The 19429-nt window shown below is 35.9% G+C and overlaps 1 protein-coding gene across 2 annotated transcripts in view; it reads right to left on the bottom strand.

The window, feature by feature from the left end:
• IL17REL (interleukin 17 receptor E like) overlaps window positions 1-18857 on the bottom strand; it is a 36790-nt gene extending 17933 nt beyond the window's left edge. Inside the window, exons 1-6 of one of the 2 annotated variants that reach the window (XM_072401616.1) lie at window positions 18683-18857; window positions 15978-16019; window positions 6705-6732; window positions 4662-4811; window positions 3327-3433; window positions 1506-1620 (exon numbers count right to left, since the gene is read on the bottom strand). In XM_072401616.1, coding sequence (XP_072257717.1) covers window positions 1506-1620; window positions 3327-3433; window positions 4662-4811; window positions 6705-6732; window positions 15978-16019; window positions 18683-18820 — 580 coding nt within the window. In that variant the 5' untranslated portion in view covers window positions 18821-18857. The remainder of the gene's footprint in view (window positions 1-1505; window positions 1621-3326; window positions 3434-4661; window positions 4812-6704; window positions 6733-15977; window positions 16020-18682) is intronic. The other variant, XM_072401617.1, reaches the window with a different exon arrangement.
• Window positions 18858-19429: the final 572 nt, after the last annotated feature.

Genomic DNA, 19429 nt, shown 5'->3' with positions numbered 1-19429 from the left:
CTGCGCTCTCTCCCCCTCATTTCCATTACAATCGTTCAACGTTTGTGGATCCACCAGCACGAATCCAGGGGCGACAAATGGCGAGCGCTGTACACACGCCAGCCCTGAGGCAATTGTCGGTTGAGAATCATCTGATGTGTGTACGTAGCCTTAGTGTTGAATAGAAAGGTTTGTTGATAAGCCTCGAAAAAGAAGATTAGCAATTATCACTGTCCTCACTATATCTCTATACCTGGTCCTATAATACACATTAATTAATTGTTGCACATGCACAAGGGATGAACATCTGCTTCATATTACTTCATGACTCACATTCACATGGCAACAATATGCTTGTTCATAGAGAACAGAAGACCTTTGTACTTACTAAAACTATGATAGTGGATATGGAATCAGTAGAAGAAGGAACTTCCAGTTGACCATGCATACCATGCATACATCTGTTCGAGATCTATTGTCTATCGACTTCTGTATACAGGCATATGAACAATGATTACAAAAATGGATCTGGTATGTCAGTCATACACCAAGGAACACCAACCAAGAATATTCTTTGATCTTCATCCTTTTTGCTTCTTGAACTGGTTTTGTGTGCACAGTTGGCTTATAATTGATTATGATTATGTAATGATAATTGTTCCTTTTTAAATGGCAATTTTCTAGCATGTGTATGACGTTTAAGAACTTTTAAAATAATTAGGTACAGAGGGAAACCTTTTTGTTAAGGGTCATCAGTTAGCCCATAGACATGCATTGTAAGCAAGTGCTGTGGAACAGAAGCATTCTGCAGCCCCGAAAAGCAGGAAGGACTTTCCTTGTTGTCCTTGTTGTTTTTTCTTGCCTGTCTTTGCAAATATTGCTAACAGATATTTGTTTACAGATAGACGCCTTTACAATTTTACTGCTTGTCTTGCAGCATAGTTTGATGTTCATACATTTTCCACTTTCCACTGACATTAATACCGCAATAGTAAACGCATGCTTGGTTGGAGAAAATTGTAAAATGATTGTGTGCTAGCCCATTCCAAACACAATAAAGTTAGAGAAAAGTATTACTTTTACTGGTGGAAAGAATAACAAATACATTTTTAAATTCTATCAAAAATTACATTGTGCCTCACAGAAAATATAAACTGAACTAACTTACACAGAATGGACCAATGTATTATAAAGCAATGTGTTTGCCCAGCAAATTTTTATATAGAGCAAGGAAGTGGTAAAACCCCTATTAGGTTATTTTTGCCATCTGCATCCCACTTAGAAGAAATGCTTTCACATTTCCTAAAATTTCCAAAATTCGCCAGCGAAAGAGGTAAACATTTGGACAGAGAACTTTTTTCTAATTTTGGTTCTGTACATTACCACAATTAATTTTAAATGAAACAACTTTGATGCAATTGAACTGCAGCTTGTATGTCCTGCAAGTTAATGTCTTTTAGAGGATCCCAATTACTCCCAAGCACTCTGCATACTGTTAAGTGTTGGATAAATGGTTTAATTCTTACCTTCTACACGATAATGTTCCTTTAACTGAAAGCCACAAAAGTCTGGAAATGTCTTCATTGTTACATAGACTTGTTCAGAAACACCAACTTCAAAAGTGTTAGCTTGAACTTGTATCTGTAGTAAAAAGAACACTACAATAAGGTTAGAGAATGACTGTTTTTCTGGTTAATTATATTGCTTACATAACAGGTATTTAAAGGTACTACAAAAAATACAGCAGGGGCTACCCATCCCAGCAATAGTCTTTTGTAAAGGATTCGAGGAAAACCCAGTAAAATTTTACTCTAGGCACACATGGAATTTTTACTTCTGTCTGCCAAGGGTGATGTGATAATATGAGCAGGAGTGCCAGCTGTAGGCCAGTAGGAACTTGATCACATTTCTGTTTACTTCCCAGTATCTCGTACTACTGGGATTTTCCAAACCACCACCAAGGTCAGACAGACACTTCCTTTATTTGAAAACAAGTGGTAGAACTACATTTGTATGTTCAGTGTACCATATAATCACGTGTCTGCATGCACATGTATCTCTCATACTTGAGAGGGAGAGTGTGGTTTATTAAAAATTGAGCTGTCACAAAAAAAAATCAGTCTTGGAGTGATTCAATTCTTGTAACAATGTTACGTTGAAGTGTGTTAACCCAAAGCTTTTTTTTTTTGGAATGAAGCTTTCCTGCTATATGGGGTTTCCCTTGTTTTCTGTACCCTCAACAGAGACACAGATACAAGTTAACATTGAAGTGGGGTTTTAGCCTCCCTATATTCTACAAAAAGAAGATTCTATTTCAGTCTGTGTTGTTTTTCGAAAGTTCTCACTTTCTTTCATGTAAAAGGTTGTCAACAGGACAGAGAGTGAGGGAAAAACTCTGTAACAGAGCGGTGGATAGCAAGAAAACCTGGTGAAGATTCTGAGTCCACCCTACTCTATCTACAACTAAATAAAGCAAACTCTGATGAAGGAAGCTTGCATTTTGGGGTCTATGAATCTGACATTGTCTGAAACATTCCCTGGTGGAGAATCAAGTACAGTTATTCAAACACATAGACATGGAAGTCTTTCCACCAGAGAATTTTTCAGGGAATGTCAAATTTATTGCTTTATAAAATAGACCCCTTTAATATCCTAATTGTTGCACGCGGCAAGATATATTTCCATTTTGTTGCTGGGACTCAGCATGGTGCACCAACTCAGACCCTTTGGGAGTGCAGACATGTGATTTACAGGGAGGAGATTATAGGAAACAGGAGCAAAACATTGTCACAATATAACACAAAGTGCTCAAACAGCCTCTGGCTAAGAACAAATCTGATTTTACAGACAGAACTACCTAAAAAAACTTTTTTTAATTAAAATGAATCAGATTGAGGAACCACTGTTTCATTGCCCCAGTAAAAATGTTAAATAAAAAAGAACAATCAATGACACCTACAAAATCTGCAAAGCTACAAGTCAATGTTCCATAATAACACATATAACCTAAACACATTTTCCAAGCATTTTAATTTAAAAAAAAATGCCTTTTTTCATGTAACTCTTGAGATCATATGGCCATTAGGACCCTCCCACTGGGATTCACTTCAGTGGGATTCAAGTATAGCCTCTCCAAAATGCAATTAGGATTCACAAAACTGAACCCAGGCCTATTGCTGCAAGAAATGCATTAGGCTAGCATTTAGAAGGAAAAATAAGTTCCTTGCACTAAAGAATTTTTTAATAAATCACTTCCATATAAAAAAACAACTTATTAATAAATACATATTCAACACATATTATATGGATGCATGTTGTAAACAGTTATCAATAAAATATTTCTTTACTTTATGCATATGGAATTTCTTCAGTTTTTTGTTAAACCTGATAGTAAGACACTGGGTTCGCTGAGAGCTTAAAGTGAGAGAGCAGATTTCCACACCACGGACATGCACTGAAAAGAAACAAACCTTTGTTACTCACAAATACGTTACAATCAGATAAATACAATATAAGATACCCAATTAGTTATGTGAAGCAAATTACATAGGATTTTATGTTTAGATTTAAAATATATTTCTGCCTAAAACCTATATATAGACTATAGCTATATTAACTGGAAAGTAAATCTTCCATACGTAATTAAATCTTTGATGCTGCAGTGGTGAGACTTCTGTACTGCAGTTCTCAGTTTGCACACCTTTCATGTCATCTGTGAAAGAATTGCACTATTTATAATATTTAGGAGTGGTATGGCGACTAAGTAATAATTTAGTCTTGCAGTGCTGGCATTCAATTTGTAGGTATTGTATTCACTCAGAGGTTGTATATTTCTGTAGTATTTTTTCCCTAAACGTTGCTGGTATTTTATTAGCATTAGACTAATCTGACCTTAATATAAATTTTCTTAGGCTGGGTAATTAGCTTTAGTATTCATCATAAAAAGACACCTCCAAAGGGTTGTCATGAATAGTGTTTGTGGATGATTTTTTTAAAAAGGAGAACGTCCTTTATGTATCTCATGTAAGTCGTATTCACTTCACTCTTCCAAACCTTTGCAAATAAAATTCCTGTTTTACAGTTTTTCTGTATTTTTTATGATTGAAAATTCAAAGTAAACATGATTGCAACTTACTAAGTGAATAGCATACTTCTTTATTAGATCAATACCTCCGTATCATTAGACAAGCATTTTGTACCAGGAGATTCCGAAAGAATAATAGAGCTACAATCTGACATAATTATCTCTCACTACATATAGGACAGTGGTCACCAAAAGGTGGTCCACGAGAACATTTTGGTGGTCCGGGGCTCTGGCCGGTGCACACCCCGAGCAGCGTCAGAAAAAGGACCCCACCTGGGGGACGCACTGGCCAGAGTCCATGGACACAACCTGCCCACTCTCTCATTGCAGGCTCAATCATTGCAGGGGTTATATTATCCTTTGAGTGACACCCGGCTCCCCACGGATGCACGGTCAGGAGCCGGTATTTTTAGTCGTCGGCAGGACATAAAAGGTTGGCGACCACTGATATAGGAGGTTAGTGGGTTAGTTGAGTATCTCAATAATAAATTAATAAAAAATGGATTCTTAATAATCTCAATAATTAAAATATTAAAAAAGAATATACCTAACATGCAAAAATATCATTACTTGTATTCTGCAATAGCTATATTCATACCATCATAAATTACCGTTCCAATGACATTTAAATGAAGTGAGCATTGATTAGTTGTTGTACACCTCATAACCGTTGTAATTTTCATGTTCTCCAGAACATCAGGTATTAAAGACTCAGGAGCATCTCTGCAAAACCTACTAAACAGATCATCTGAAGAAAAAAAAACACAGAAATAGTAGAGGTTAAAACAAAACTCATTATGCACATTTAACACTTGTGGATCCCACAGATCCTATATTTTATGGGATATAAATAAATACATATAAATCAATGCAGAATATAAAGGGTCATGTGTTTAAATGATATTAAATGGTGTAAATTGATAAACTTTGTGATGAAGAAGTAAACAAGTGTTGGAAAGGTAAAACAATTGGCACAACTTAGTAAAGATGTAACAAAAATATTTGACTCCCCTGCACTGCAGTGAAAAAAACTGTATGTTTACTAAATGTATACTAGATAAGGGGTGCCATGCTGACTGATGTAACAAATGTAACTTTCATTACAAATCACACTTTTTTCCTATGCAATTGATAGTGGGCAGAACCATTTGTAAAATTTGGGCCTGAGTATCTGCTCACTCAGCATATCTAGTACAGCACAAATACAGCCTAAATCTTAAGGTTTAACATGTTAAGGTTTTGGGCAAAAGGACTTTGAAAGCAATGGATGTGGAAAGATAAAATTAATGATAAATGAAATTATGAAATTTTGGCATGCTGAGAACTGCAGAGATAGAGTAAGTGTAATTAGGCTGTTCTGTATACAATTTTTTAGTGATGAATAGTGTCTCAATCAATTTATCTAATATGAATTTTGTGAGTCAAGGTACAATGGAAAAAGTGGCATGTACATAATCATGAGATTCAACTAACAATGATTCGCCTAGAGAACATCAGACAAAACCCATCCCATTATCGCAATCTGTGAATCTGTGTGGCAGTTTCTACTAAACCTATGGAGTCAAATGTACTTCCTGGTAGAAGATTCCATTTTTGACATGTACATTTCAATAGCATAACATTATTCACCGGGTTTAAAATAAAAGGCTCCATGTTTACATTGCAATTAAAGGATAAATATAGCAATCCACAGAAACAAATTAAAGCTCACTTCAATGTCACCAGGACTTTGAAATATGATTGTTTTCTCTAGGTAATACAAATTGAATAGTATTCTTTAATGTAATAGTACATAGCTTTGTGAAACAATAAAGTACCATAAATGCAAAAAATCAGGCAAGGGCTTGTTTATCCAATCTTTTAAAACATTATAGTTCATTTACTAAAATTTAAAAAATGCAATACAAAGTCATAAGTGATAGTCCTCGATCTAAAATTATGTATTTTTGAGCCACCAACAAGGCTCTAAAGCAGGTATTACCTTGTTACTAGACACTAACTTTTTTCCAGAATTTATGCATAAACCCTCCCAACTGCCATTGTTCTGTCCAAAAAGACAATCTCTGTGGGGGGAGGGGGGATGTTTGAAAAATGAAAGTACCTAAAAATCTTTAGGCTAAATGAGAATAAACTATTCAACAACACACAAAGCCACAAACTAGTACTAGCCTGATCCAGTAAAGTTTTATAAATGAATCAGGATTACATCATAAAGTGCATGTGTTTTATGGACAATAAAAACATTACGGTTCGTGTCACATGTTATGACTCATTCTCTTCCCACTCTTTCACCTTACCTGGATATTCAGTTGTAGAAAATTCATAATAAAGAAATGGGAACAAGCTTTTACAGCCTGTGACGTAGAGATACTAGAAACACTAATTATGCCAACACATGAGAAAAATAAATAGCCCAGGGAGTTCCCTTCTATTTATAGCACATTTGTAACCTTTTGAGACAATCAGTCAAAGCCAACACATTTCATTTTTTAATCCAACAAAAGACTGGCTATATATGAATGCACTGCATACAAATGACATGTTTATTTAATTACATTTATTTTCACATGGCCTAATAGTGTTTTGCTACATACAGCAAAAAGAATAATAGCAATTGAATTCCAGATATAATAATACTTACTGGTTGGTTTACTTTTGCAATGAACACCCTAAAATAAAAAATATATTAATGTTACTTTTGGATCTTCACACAGAAAATGTCATAGACAGTTACAAGTAAAATCTAATAAAACACAATGTGGTTGATTTACTAATGAAATATTGCCTTTTCACATAACAAAGTGAACCATTCCAATGTGAGCATTATATCAAATAACTTAAATATGATTAAGTAAATATGATTAAGCTCCGCATTAAATAATCTAATATTACTAATGTTAAAAAACGCCCACTTAAAATTATTACTTATGTTTACTAACTAATAAATTGTTAGTTGGACAAAGGTCTCCAAGGAGGTATTTAAAAAAGAAACCCTTTTAATAAGTTGTCAGTGAGGAATTTTACATTACAGCATAATAATGTCTAGGGTTACGTAAGCAGTTCCCTTAATATGCAGCTAGGAGGAAGTGAGCCTTTAGGTAACAGAGTTATTTTTCCTTTAGTTAATTTTGGCTTCCCCATTGTTGCATTGTTATTGCTGGGTTATAGCCATGATAAATTATGCTCTTACAATGCTCAAAAATAAGAATGCTGAAAGGACTACATTTGCATATTTTTTTCTAAAGATCTGTTTCCTCTATTCAAGTACTACAGTTTGTCATGCATAATAAAAAATTCCAACTATATATTTATTTGAGGCTTTTGAATGCATTCAAATTGCAATGAATAGGTGATGTTCTACCCTTTAGTGAGCAGAAGTGTGTATTAACACTATGTACACATACAGTCATACTGACCAAGGCCTGGCCAGACTGAAACATATAATTGGGTTCTGCTTTTATATGGCCATATGATCTTAAAAAAAAAAAAAGTTATTTTAGAAAAGATTGCTGGCTTATATACTGTAAATGCAGCTGGTACAGCATATGTTATGCTGATATGTTGATAGGGGATACCAGCATTCTGAGAGGAAAGAAAGCATTGATGGTCCCCATATTTTTTAGCATGTCCTTAAAATTGGGTGTTCATGTCCAGGGAAGTTTTTACAGATAACATTTTAGGTCCATAGTAAGTAACTTATATGATATCTGTCAGCCATGGAACCTTTCCTCCATCATTGGTATTATATTATGAGTAATTTCCCTGTGGTAATCATACAACTTCCTCCTGTACATATAACCGATACTTCCCTGATAGTGATCAGGGGGAACTTCCTTATTTAGAAAGGTAAACAAAGTTTCACAAATTAAGGCTTGACTTCATCCTTGCAACTCCCAAATGACTTGGTGACCCACATGCTTCTTTGTGGTCACAATGCACTAAGTGATCCTAGAAAGCGAAGTCTGTAGGGATGAGCATCATTTGACCTAGCTGAAAATTGAGTTGAATCTCACCATGTAATCCATGTTACTGTGAAATTGTGGGGATTTCTAACCAATAGGGAAACTCCAACAACTCGCCAGCAAATTCTTTAGCATAATTCTACTCCATTGCCATTTTTGTAGTATGCTGGTATTTTTTACAAATTGAAATAATTCCCTCCAAGTCAAAATAAATTAGTTGAATTAAAATTTCAAAAGCTTTACTGAATTTTTTGGAAAATGAAGTTTCAACAAATTGGACAATCTCTGCAAGTTAGCAGCATATGCCTCCCCATCCTAAAATCATATTTAAACCCATGAGTTTTATGTCAAAAGGCTGGTGTCTTGCCATTAGAGCTACTGGAAAATTTTTGCAATAATCCTAAAGTATAATGCATAGTACTTTTTATCACAGGTAGAAATAACTGTTTGATTAGTAAAAGTTATTACAATTTTCCATTAGAATGAAAATTAAACAAGATGAACATATAACTTAAACAGTAGATAACAGACTGCTAATATAAAGTCAAGTTCTGTTTATTTCTAGCATATGGCAGGTCTCAAAATCACTACCAAACAGATAAGGCAACATATCACCAGCACATAATAGATTAGACAAAACTTGTTGGTTAACATTATTAAAAAAAATGCAGTGAGGAACTAGAATAAAGATGCCACCAAGTTTATGTCAATGTAGAGTAGGCAAATATCATTACTTCTGAAAATCTGAATTGCCAAATTTTAGGAAAGTTCCGTCATATGTTTAAGTGCAAAGGCAGTGTGAAAATTGAGACAATGGGCTTGATTTAATAAAGCTCATCAGTGAAACAGGGTGATCCAGCAAATCTGGAATAGATTTCATTTGCTAGCAAATGTTTTGAATCCTGGACCAGATCTATTACAGGTTTGCTGGATCACCCAGCTTCACTAATGAAAGTGTATCTTCTCCAGGCTTGAAGAGCTTTCATAGATCAGGCCCATTGTTATTGTTGTCACACTTACCTCTTCCTTACTATAGCGCAAGTGGCTCTCTCCTGCGCATGCAGGCAGTTCTGCCCGGAGCGCACCTGCTCTTCCTAGTTTTATCAGTTTCGCCCATCCCGTTGGCCAATATTGGTTTATTTTTGAACAACTAAAAGTCTATAATCTAAAGTTGTTATTTTATATATAATATTGTAAAATATGTATACCAAATACCAAAAATGATGCAAATAGAAAATACATTAAATAAAAATGCAAAAAAGTGAATCTTTTCTAAGCTATGTTGCATCCAAAAGTCAAGCCACATACAGCCACCCTAATGATTGGTCCACATATCAGCAAAGTAGTGTTGTCCAATACTACACTCAGTGTTACAGTTCCTATGTCTGGAGCTATGTGTTGTGCTTTAAAGAAGAATGCAGGCTTTTGGGCGCACTTTGCAGAGAGGGCTGAATAAAGTGTCCTATTAGACCAACTGATTAACACATTGAAAAAAATTGAAAACAAAGCTGTATAAGAAGAAAACAAGTTCCTCTTTCCATGTCCAATTTTCAATTGAGCGATTGCTGTAATAAATGCAAATTAATGATGTATTATTATATGTACTTCAGAGAATATTACTACTAATTATAGGAACAACATCTTATAAGTAGAAATCAGAAGCAAGGAGATACGTTTAAAGTGTGTTTGTATTCTATCCAAAAACAAAAATGGCATACACTGTAATTTACCAGTTCCTTGATTAGGCAGCTGCATTCATTTTTCAGGCTTTTCAACCTTTATTTCCACCTGTTAAACCTACAAATAACATTGTTCTTGTCCTTGAGGGACTATGTTCATTCCTCTACTGTATCTATGAAATGAGCCAGGCTGGACTTCAGACATGCCTGCCTTTATCTCCAATACATGGACAAAGATTACAAGCTTATAAAAGGAAGTTGGGTATTTTCTTTTTTGTTTAGCCTAAACAATTAAAATGAATGCAGCCACCATATCTAAGAATTTTTTGGCTGTAATATATTACACATTAGTTTACACATTTGTATACTACATGTGTCTATGGGCAATGAAGTTATAGGCACATGCTTGTTGTTGACATAACAGTTTTAAAGTATGTTCTTCTGTTTAGTTAAGGGCTGTCTCTTTTTACAGGGCAGTTTCTTGCAACGCAACCACTTTCACAAAAGGCAACATTTTACATGACATATAACAATGCTGCTATTGTTCATAGCAATGGAATCAAACATTCATTAGATATGCATGCACACAGGGAGAGCCAGGACATGCCTCTTTCACTTCCCTTCTTTCTATCTCATGGCCTCTTGAACTATCTCCACAGCCTTCCACCAATTCCACTATAGCTGTAGACAAAGGCACAACTAACCAATAGTATATATAGTCCCTGTTTTATAGTTGGCTAGCTGTGAATCCTAACTGAGCTTGAGGACGCTTTGACCCGGATCCTTCTCATTCCTCTCTCAGAACCCTCTTACACATAGAATTCAGGGAGTTCATGGATCAAACAGACCACACGGAGGTTAAGTTAAAAGTGAATTTACTAAAACATTGTGATCATATTAAAAGGCAAATGGCAAATATATTAGTTAATCATGTAAAGCTTTGAGGTATGTAATTTTACATGATCTCCCTTGTGCCCTTTCACATGTAGCACAACCTTTGAGTGTTAGCTGTGAATGTAATGGATCTGCCCCAACCCAACCTGGTGACATCTAAAACTCCCAGTAACAGCAGATGGCAGAGGAACAGGCACAGCCTAGTTTAACTGAAAATACTGGAAATAAGGCAGTTAGAAATGACAACAGACACAGTTTTAAAGGGTTCCATCAATAATGTAGCAGCACAATAAAAAGTAAATAGTTACAAAAACCCAGAAGTAAAGGAATGCTGAGTGGCTAGGATAGTAATGCTGCTATCTTACAGCCAATTTTACAACTCAAGTACCTAAAAATGTCTGAACAGCGGGCAGTTGCAATAACATAGCAAGATGTGGTCCCCTTTGAACAACAGGAATACCATTTGGAGCAGATGACTAATCCCAGAGTAACCCAAGAATAGCACCGCCTGAGTACTGCAGTACTACCAGTAACCCAGTTCCTTGGAAGTGTCACACCACACAATAAGCAATGACGTGACCTTCCTCATTTACAAGGAATGACTAACAGTCAGCAATGGTAAGAGTTCCAGTGAATCAGTTCTGCAGACTAAGTACTATTGGGACAAGTTGGTTTTAAACAACAGTCTCCACTCCACTCCTGTGTCCTAGCATTCACAGAACAGTTCAGAAAATATTTTACACCCCTATAACTGGGGTAAGGGTGTCTGTATTGTATTCAATCCTGGCCACTGACTTGGAAAAAGGATTTACAAAAATGGATGAATCTCCTCCTGCTGTGCGTCAACTTCCTGGTCAGACCAAACGGTTTACAGTAACTTTAGTTCCCGCACAAGCTCTTATGCCTATTTCATTGCATAGCACTGTAGGGCTACATTGCTAAGCATGTCTAAAGTTGAAAAACCAGAAGGGTGCTACACACAACTTCTCTCCATACACTAAAATGTATTATTTACCCAACTCTCGTGGGGGAGTACTAGCAGGAACTACATTGGTATGTAGTTCACCCATGTACAGACATGGTGAGACTTACCGATTTTAGTTCTGTAGCAAGAAGACAAATGAGTGACAAGATAGCTGTCTTAACACATTTTCTTACACATACCAACTTACCTTACCATTCACCCTTACCTACCCACCTGTAATTTGCAATACCCAGAAGCCAATCACAGTAAAGCAAGGTTTGGGGATTTTTCTGAAATCTCTAGACACACAAATCCTGACTAAAATATCAGCTACAATGTCCTTCTATATCAAGTCTCAAGCGTGGGTTTAATAGCGCGGAAGTCATAAGTAGGGACTATTTTGCAGGCAGTGGCAGGGAATGCGAGTGCATAAGTGTTAACATAGGCATGTGTGTATATCAATACCAACTAACATTTTTTAACAAAAATATATTCCTACCCCTATGTTTGTAAGTGACCTTTGGCCAGCATAGTTTTGTATTAAATAGTTAAACAGCACCTTAGGTAACACAGTACACAGCAGGTTTTGTGTTTGGTTATACTCAAGTGTTGTTAGCTGTTAAAAAGAGAGAAGTCAAGCAGGAGAAAAAAAGGTAACATGCAAATGATATTGAGAGTCAAAGAAGGGGAACATTACAAGGAAATAGTGTATAAGGAAATCCAAAAATAGTCTGTGCTTCTTCCTTAATGATAGCTTTTATAGACATGAATGTGCCTATTGCAAAATATGATAAAGCACATCAGACACACAATTCATTAGACAACTGAATGGCTCAATTACCACATTATTTCATTCTAGTTCCTTTATTTGAATACCGTTATACTTGTTTGTAATTTTAAGGGAAAATAGCAGAATATAGATTGTTAGTCAGCCTGAGTTCTTTTATATTGGGTACAATGCCCTTCCTATGCAAACAATCTTGTCTGTAAATGTCATGCTGCCTGTGGGCATTTACATTTTTCCTTAATGGGTGGTTTCCTTTTACCTTATTCTTCAGTGATTATAGTTGCATTTTAATTGTATTGGGTAATACATCTTGACCTGGCTTGTCCTGTAGTTTAAGAAGAAATATTCTTTAAGATGAACTCTAGGCAAGCAGGTAAAATTATTTTTGCCAGTCCAGATGTAAGATTTACACAGATTTTCCTTGTAGAGCAGGAACCTGATTTTTCTCTGCTTCATTTTAGAAATGCCTAAAGGTCTCCTATTTCTCCCAGTATAAGGAGAAATACCTGGCTGAATATTTTGTCATGTTAACCCTTTCATCTTTTAGAAAATATCTTTCAGTGTAGAATGACTGATTGGCTGCTTGTGCTTTTCCCTCCCTGTGGGTCTGATTTATTAAAGCTATCTAAGGCTGGAGAAGATACACTTCCATCAGTGAAGCTGGGTGATCCAGCAAACTTGAAATGGATCTGATCCAGGATTCAAAACATTTGCTAACAAATAGCAAATGCCTTTAAAGAAATCCATTCCAGGTTTGCCAGTCTTGGAGAGTTTTAATAAATCAGGTCTAATGTCTTGAGTTTTGCTGTACTGCAAAAAAACTGATTACTCTACTTACAGCAAATACATTTAAAGTTGTATTATTTTATATATGCTTTAAAATGCCGTTGCATAAATTTACTGAGAATTTTTTTTTTTTGTCAAATAATCTTTTATTGCTGTAAATCTAAATGTGCTTAATATGAATGATACAGCCAGACTCATCTATCTTTCCCACCGCTTTTCTTCTGCTGCCTGTCTTTGTAGTTTTCAAGCTCCAGTGCTTTGCCTTTAAATCCCTCCACAGTCCCACTTACCTTTCTGACCTGGTAAAAAAATACACCCCCAGCCGCTCTCTCCGCTCCTCCGATGACCTAGAACTGACTTCCTCACTCATAACCTCATCACACGCACGGCTCCAAGACTTTTCTAGAGCTGCCCCGTCTCTCTGGAATGGTCTTCCTCCTTCTATTCAGATTGCTGCTACTTTCTGCTCATTTAAGAGCACTCAAAAGCCATTTTTTTCAAACTTGCCTACCCATATTCTTTTGTCTTTTGAAACCTCCTATTATGTGTAAATTCCCCCACATACTAGATTGTAAGCTCTTTGGGGTAGAGTCCTCTCCTCCTGTGTCACTGTCCGTATTCATCATTCTCAAACCCTATTTAATGTACAGTGCTGTGTAAAATGTTAGCGCTATATAAATCCTGTTTGATATTAATAATAATATTGTGTCTTATTACAAATTTATAATGACCATCATCTGGGCACCTGGGATATGCACTTTTTTAACAAAATCAGAAACACTCCTTATTGCTTTTAAAAAGCCTACTGTAGTTCTGCAATTTCTGCCATACATAGAGGTTGCTCACTGCTGACCCACACATGGGATGGGGGCTTCCTCAGGAAATGTGCACCTATAAGTTGTGGGGTTCTTGGTTCTGACTGGTACATGATAATACCAGTATTTAACTTTGTTTAGCTTTGTCTTGCACACAGTGAGTAAGGATTGGAATTTCTTTCACACTGTAAAACTGAAAAACTTTAAACAGTTACTGGTCTCCCATGTAGCTGTAAATAGCTATTGCCTGCTTATAATCACAGTTAGTTTGGGTACAGATAAGCACCTGCCCTTGCTGGAAGGGCCCCCAGACTATAGGACTGGGGAAGATTTTATAAGAGAGAGTTCCATGAAGAGTGCAGACCAAAAGGAGAAACTAACAGGTAAGGGTGCTTTGTATATGAATCAGATTGTGTGTATCTGAGATATAGTATATAGTGACATAGGTCTAATTGTCACTACCCTATGCATAAAACTAAGGAGTTATAAGCCTGTGCTATTGTGTATGTGTTGTGGCTCAATATGTATCCTCAATATGCACCACCTATTAGGTGCATACATTTAGTAGTGTGAAAAAATTGGCTAAAAATACCGATACTGTCGATGTATATGGCAACTACAGTCCCCTTTTGGTCAGGGAATAAAAGTAGCTTTGATATAGGACTCAGACATAGGTTTATGTACGTGCACCTTATTATCCGCACTTACCCTACACACATCTCTATCCATAAGCAGCTCAGTCCAGGAATCTCCCGGCTCCTAAGTTGTGTTTACTGCCTGGTCTCCTAAATGTGAATCTTTGATAACTATCCCTTTGCCTCAGAGAAACTTCTTCAGACAAGCTCCATCTGCTGGTGGAAGTGGAAATACTATATGAATTACCTCAGCGCTCTCACTCTCTCCAGTGGTAGGTGTCGTTACCTACCTGTCATATCATCTCTACCTGGTGTTGGGTGTCTTACTTACCTGTCACATCATCTCTGCCAAGTCACGATTCTCCTCTATAAAAGGAAGTGACAGGCAACGGGATATTGCCTGAACATGGAAGTCATTTACAGTCTCTGATTTCCAGGCTCCTGCGTGCTCACTCTAGGCTTTTGGCTTATCCTGGCCTTGTCCCTATGGTCCCTATTTTGTCTCTACATCCCTAATGACTCTTCATTGAGAAGCTACTGTCCAAGCTGAGCACCTGTCAGAAGCTTTACCTATTGACTCAGCTGCCTGGAATACAAGTTGAGGCCACATTACCACATCTGCAATTATCTTCAGGTACCTCGGCAACTGCGCCTTGCTAGAAGTGTTAAATAGAAGACTACTTGCTTTAAATATGTAAAGTGTAATGTTATTTCTGTTTTTATGTGTATAAATGTATTTTTCATTGACATATGCTGGGGGCAATAGTTCCTCTGGCCCTAATTATTAAAGCTTCCCAAGACTGGAGATGATACACTATCAACTGTGAACTGGGGTGATCCAGCAAACCTAGAATTGATTTCTTAAAAGGCATTTGTTATTTGTTAGCAAATGTTCTCAATCCTGAACTAGATCCATTCCTGGGTTGCTCACCCAGCTTCATTGATAAAAGTGTATCTTTTCCAACCTTGAAGAGCTTTAATAAATCAGGCCCTCAGTTTCTAGACACATGAATCTCTTCTCTCTTAGAAGCCCCATCCTGGTTGAAGGCATTGCCAAAATATTCATCTCCTCGAAAGTGAGGACATTTTTTTTGTTAGCAACAAATTTAACCCCATAGTCTGTTTGATTTTTCTCATAATCCCCCCTCCCTCCAAAGTTGGACTACACACACTAATGCCAATTAATATATTTTTCTAAATATATATGTTGTATATTCTAAATATATATATTTTTCTAAATAAATATACATGTTTAAATACCTCCTCTATATCAATTCTAAGAGTGTGGGTTAGAGGGTCAGAACTAAAAGACGCCAGGGGTGCAACATGCAAATCTGTTCACAAAGAACATGCGGATAGGAGAACGCAAGGAGGTATAAACAAAAGATTTACCTTAATATTCTTCTGCTGCTCTTTCATTGTCAAATTAAAAGGCTATAAATGGAAAAATATAATTATTGCATTCCTTAAATATCAACAGTCTCATTCACTTAGATGCTGACTCTGTGTTCATTGGCTAGTCTGCTCATATTTGCTTGTTCAATTTCACTTGTGTCACCATTGGGTATCACAGAACTGCAAGACTGCAATAAGAACCTGTCTACTAAATTGGGGATGTAAAAAAAACCTGTGAAATTTTCATTGCAGTTTGTGTACAATGAAATATAAGAGATAAACCTAAATACAGTCAAACCAAGCAATGTAATGAAAAGATCCACTTACATCACAGATATACTATCAGCTCAGCAAAAAACTCTGATAAATTGTTGAACATTTCATTCAGAAAAACAAGCCCTGCAAGACTCCCTAAGCCTACCCACATACATAAGAAATGAATCAAAGACCAATAAGGAGAAATCTTTTGTAGACAAATTAAGAAAAAGTTTTCTTTTCACTTTTGTCTTTTTTCAACCTTCCTATCAATCAGAGGTTAGTAAACTTTTTTGGCCATTTCAGGGGTAGACAGGAGCACACTAGGCCGGACTCTCTCTCGAGTCCCCGTCCTAATGGCTCAGCCCCCCACAACAGGGGAGCCACAATGCAGAGGCTCAAGAGCCGCATGCTGCTCCAGAGTTTTGGCTCCAGTAGTTTGTTGCCGACTGGCCAGGATTAGGCCGGATCGGCCAGGGGTCGTTAGGCCGGAACAAACTACCGGCTAGGCCGTATCTGGCCTAAAGGCTGGAGTTTGCCGACCTCTGCTCTAAATGATAGGTCATCATTAGTTGTTATCCTTCACATACACTTTTTAGGCTACTTCTTCAAACATTAGTCATCCTAGCATATAATTGAATTATCACTCAGAGTAAAATAATATCCCCCAGAATTTATACCAATCAACAAACTCCAAAAAAGGATGTTTGAGACTTCATAACATTTTACTGAAAAAAAACCCTTTTTATAAACTATAACATATACACATATTTGGAATTAGAACCATTAAAGGGGTTTACCACTGTTAATGTGTCACTAATGTCCAAAACAAAAAAAAAAGATTTAGTGTTTTGTGTTAATAATACATTCCTTCCTACTGTTGTTCTAAAAACTGTAATAATTAGTCTTGATAAGTACCTGAAACCTTCAAAAAGAACTGCATATACCTAATGTGTGTGGCTCTTTTGGTGGTCTTCTTTTGTAGCCAGCCAATTGTACTGTAGAGAGTTGGGACTACAAGTGTGAACACCCACATCCATGATACACAACACAAGGAATAATAGAATATGTAGTTTTCTTATAGAAATGAAGCTGATATTGCCCTGTGCCCTCTAGTGTTTAGCCAGACTTAGTGAAAACCACCAGAAGCCTCTACACAGATTGAATGCATAAATTAACACTTTTTCACAGTAACAGAATTTTTAAAAATAAGTATATTACTTTTCTAATGTGTGCATTTTGCTCTTTATTTATTTCTAATGTAAGGTCTGTGATTAGATTTCTTTTCAATTCTCAGAAGCTTCCTACGTAAGGTAAATTAATGGACTCCCTTTGGAGTTCTGGAAGAGGCTCAACCAGCAATATACTATGGGGACTTACAAATTGTGAATAAAGGCATTTTATTAGATGGTTAACACATTACAAATTTGCATACAAATTATTTTCCCCAACAGTCAGTAGTAAAATCACCCCTACTAAAAGATCAAACAAAGTATTATTCATCAATGTTTACAGCATAAAGCAGAATAGAGCAATTAGCTAAGCAGAAGAAAACACTTTGCTACAATATTTTTAAAGTGGTAGCCCCCCCCCACCAAAAAAAAAAAATGAAAATGACATATTATATATTTTGCATATATAATTCCGCACTTAGCTTATTGGTCCTACACATTTGTTGAATCCATTATGGAATTTGATTTCCATTCAACATGCAAAACTTACCAAAACAAAACTTTTAGGATAGACAGGAACACATTTGGTTATAAAAGAAAGATTTTGATTTTGGAATGTGCAAGGCATTAAAGACACAGCTCTCTAGGCTGAATCAATCAGAACCTTGAAAATAGAATACCTAAAAATTTCTCTACTAAAAAAAGGTTGTATTATGTGTCAGAACTATTACAGGTATGACAGCCAAAATATTGTATTTAGTCATTGTTAAGATGTTGAAGCAGGATTGTTTTTAGCCAATAATAACACCGCGATATCATTCATAGCTGATATAACATATGATAGCTGATTATAACATAATCTGTTATTTTTGTGGCCCATGACAACCATTCAGATTCTTCCTTACAACACCATCCCTACCAGAAAACCGATACAATGATTAGGGCAAAACTTTTGTTTGTTGTTAGCCATAAATAGGTAATAAAATACTAATATATAATATTATTCAACAAAATGCATAAAAAGCATACATCCAACACTTAACATTTTTTTATCATAAATGCATTATTTATTCTAGGAAAGATCTACCTCTGTTATGTCACTTCTAAATATTTGAAATAAAGAAAAGGTAAAATATTAAAGAAAATTCAAAATCGGAAAACAAATTAAAATCATCATATATAAGATCATAATATATATCTACTGGTAGTAAGCTGAAATATAATTGTAACATTAAATTAAATAAGGACAAAAAGAATATTAAAATAACAGCTTACCTGTGAGCATGTAATACCACATTCTTTAATTCTCGGTAGGGAGTGACAGGTAACAATGCCACTAAATAAAATGATAAGGAAAGGAGAGACTGAAATTCCCCAACACCAAGAGCAGCACTCTCTATTGTGGAATTTCATTGCTACTCTTTATGTCAGTGACAGCCTTGTGTACATGAGAAATGCAATGTGTGTTCTCAAGTCTCTTTTTATAACCACTCCTTCCATGCCATTGGTTACATTCAAAAGACAGGAGCAGGTATGCAATAAATGATGACACATGAGTGTTTTGTAATGTCACACTGGATATGTCTTCCTAAGTATTTAATAGTCTTGACATTTACAGCTATGAAATGAGTTAATATCCTTTGTGATTTTTAATCCTTTCATTTATTCTTATGAGCTTTTTTTCTCTTACATGTGCTTATTATTATTATTATTTTGTTTTTTTACTGTTTTGACTGTAAACATTCAGATTTGCCCAGTATGCAGAGAAACATAAAATCATTAATCTTGTTTTTTTGTATTTCTAAATCATGTGATTTTCCACTGATCACAGAAATGTATATTCAAGAGTTAATGAATTGGTGTTTCTGCTGATTCAGTTTTCACAAGTACTTCTACAGAGAAATGTTTCAGGAGCTTTTGTTTCATTGTAGAAGACCATGGTGATGTGAAGCAGGGGATCCTAACCAGTGTATCTGTAATAAGTTTAGGGGTGTCTCTGCTTTGAAGTGGTGGGCAAACCTC

This window comes from Pyxicephalus adspersus, chromosome 2 (genome assembly GCF_032062135.1).
Source record: "Pyxicephalus adspersus chromosome 2, UCB_Pads_2.0, whole genome shotgun sequence".
Lineage (NCBI taxonomy): Eukaryota > Metazoa > Chordata > Amphibia > Anura > Pyxicephalidae > Pyxicephalus > Pyxicephalus adspersus.
The sequence above is the reverse complement of the archived record's forward strand: the minus strand, read 5'-3'. Positions and strand labels throughout refer to the sequence as shown.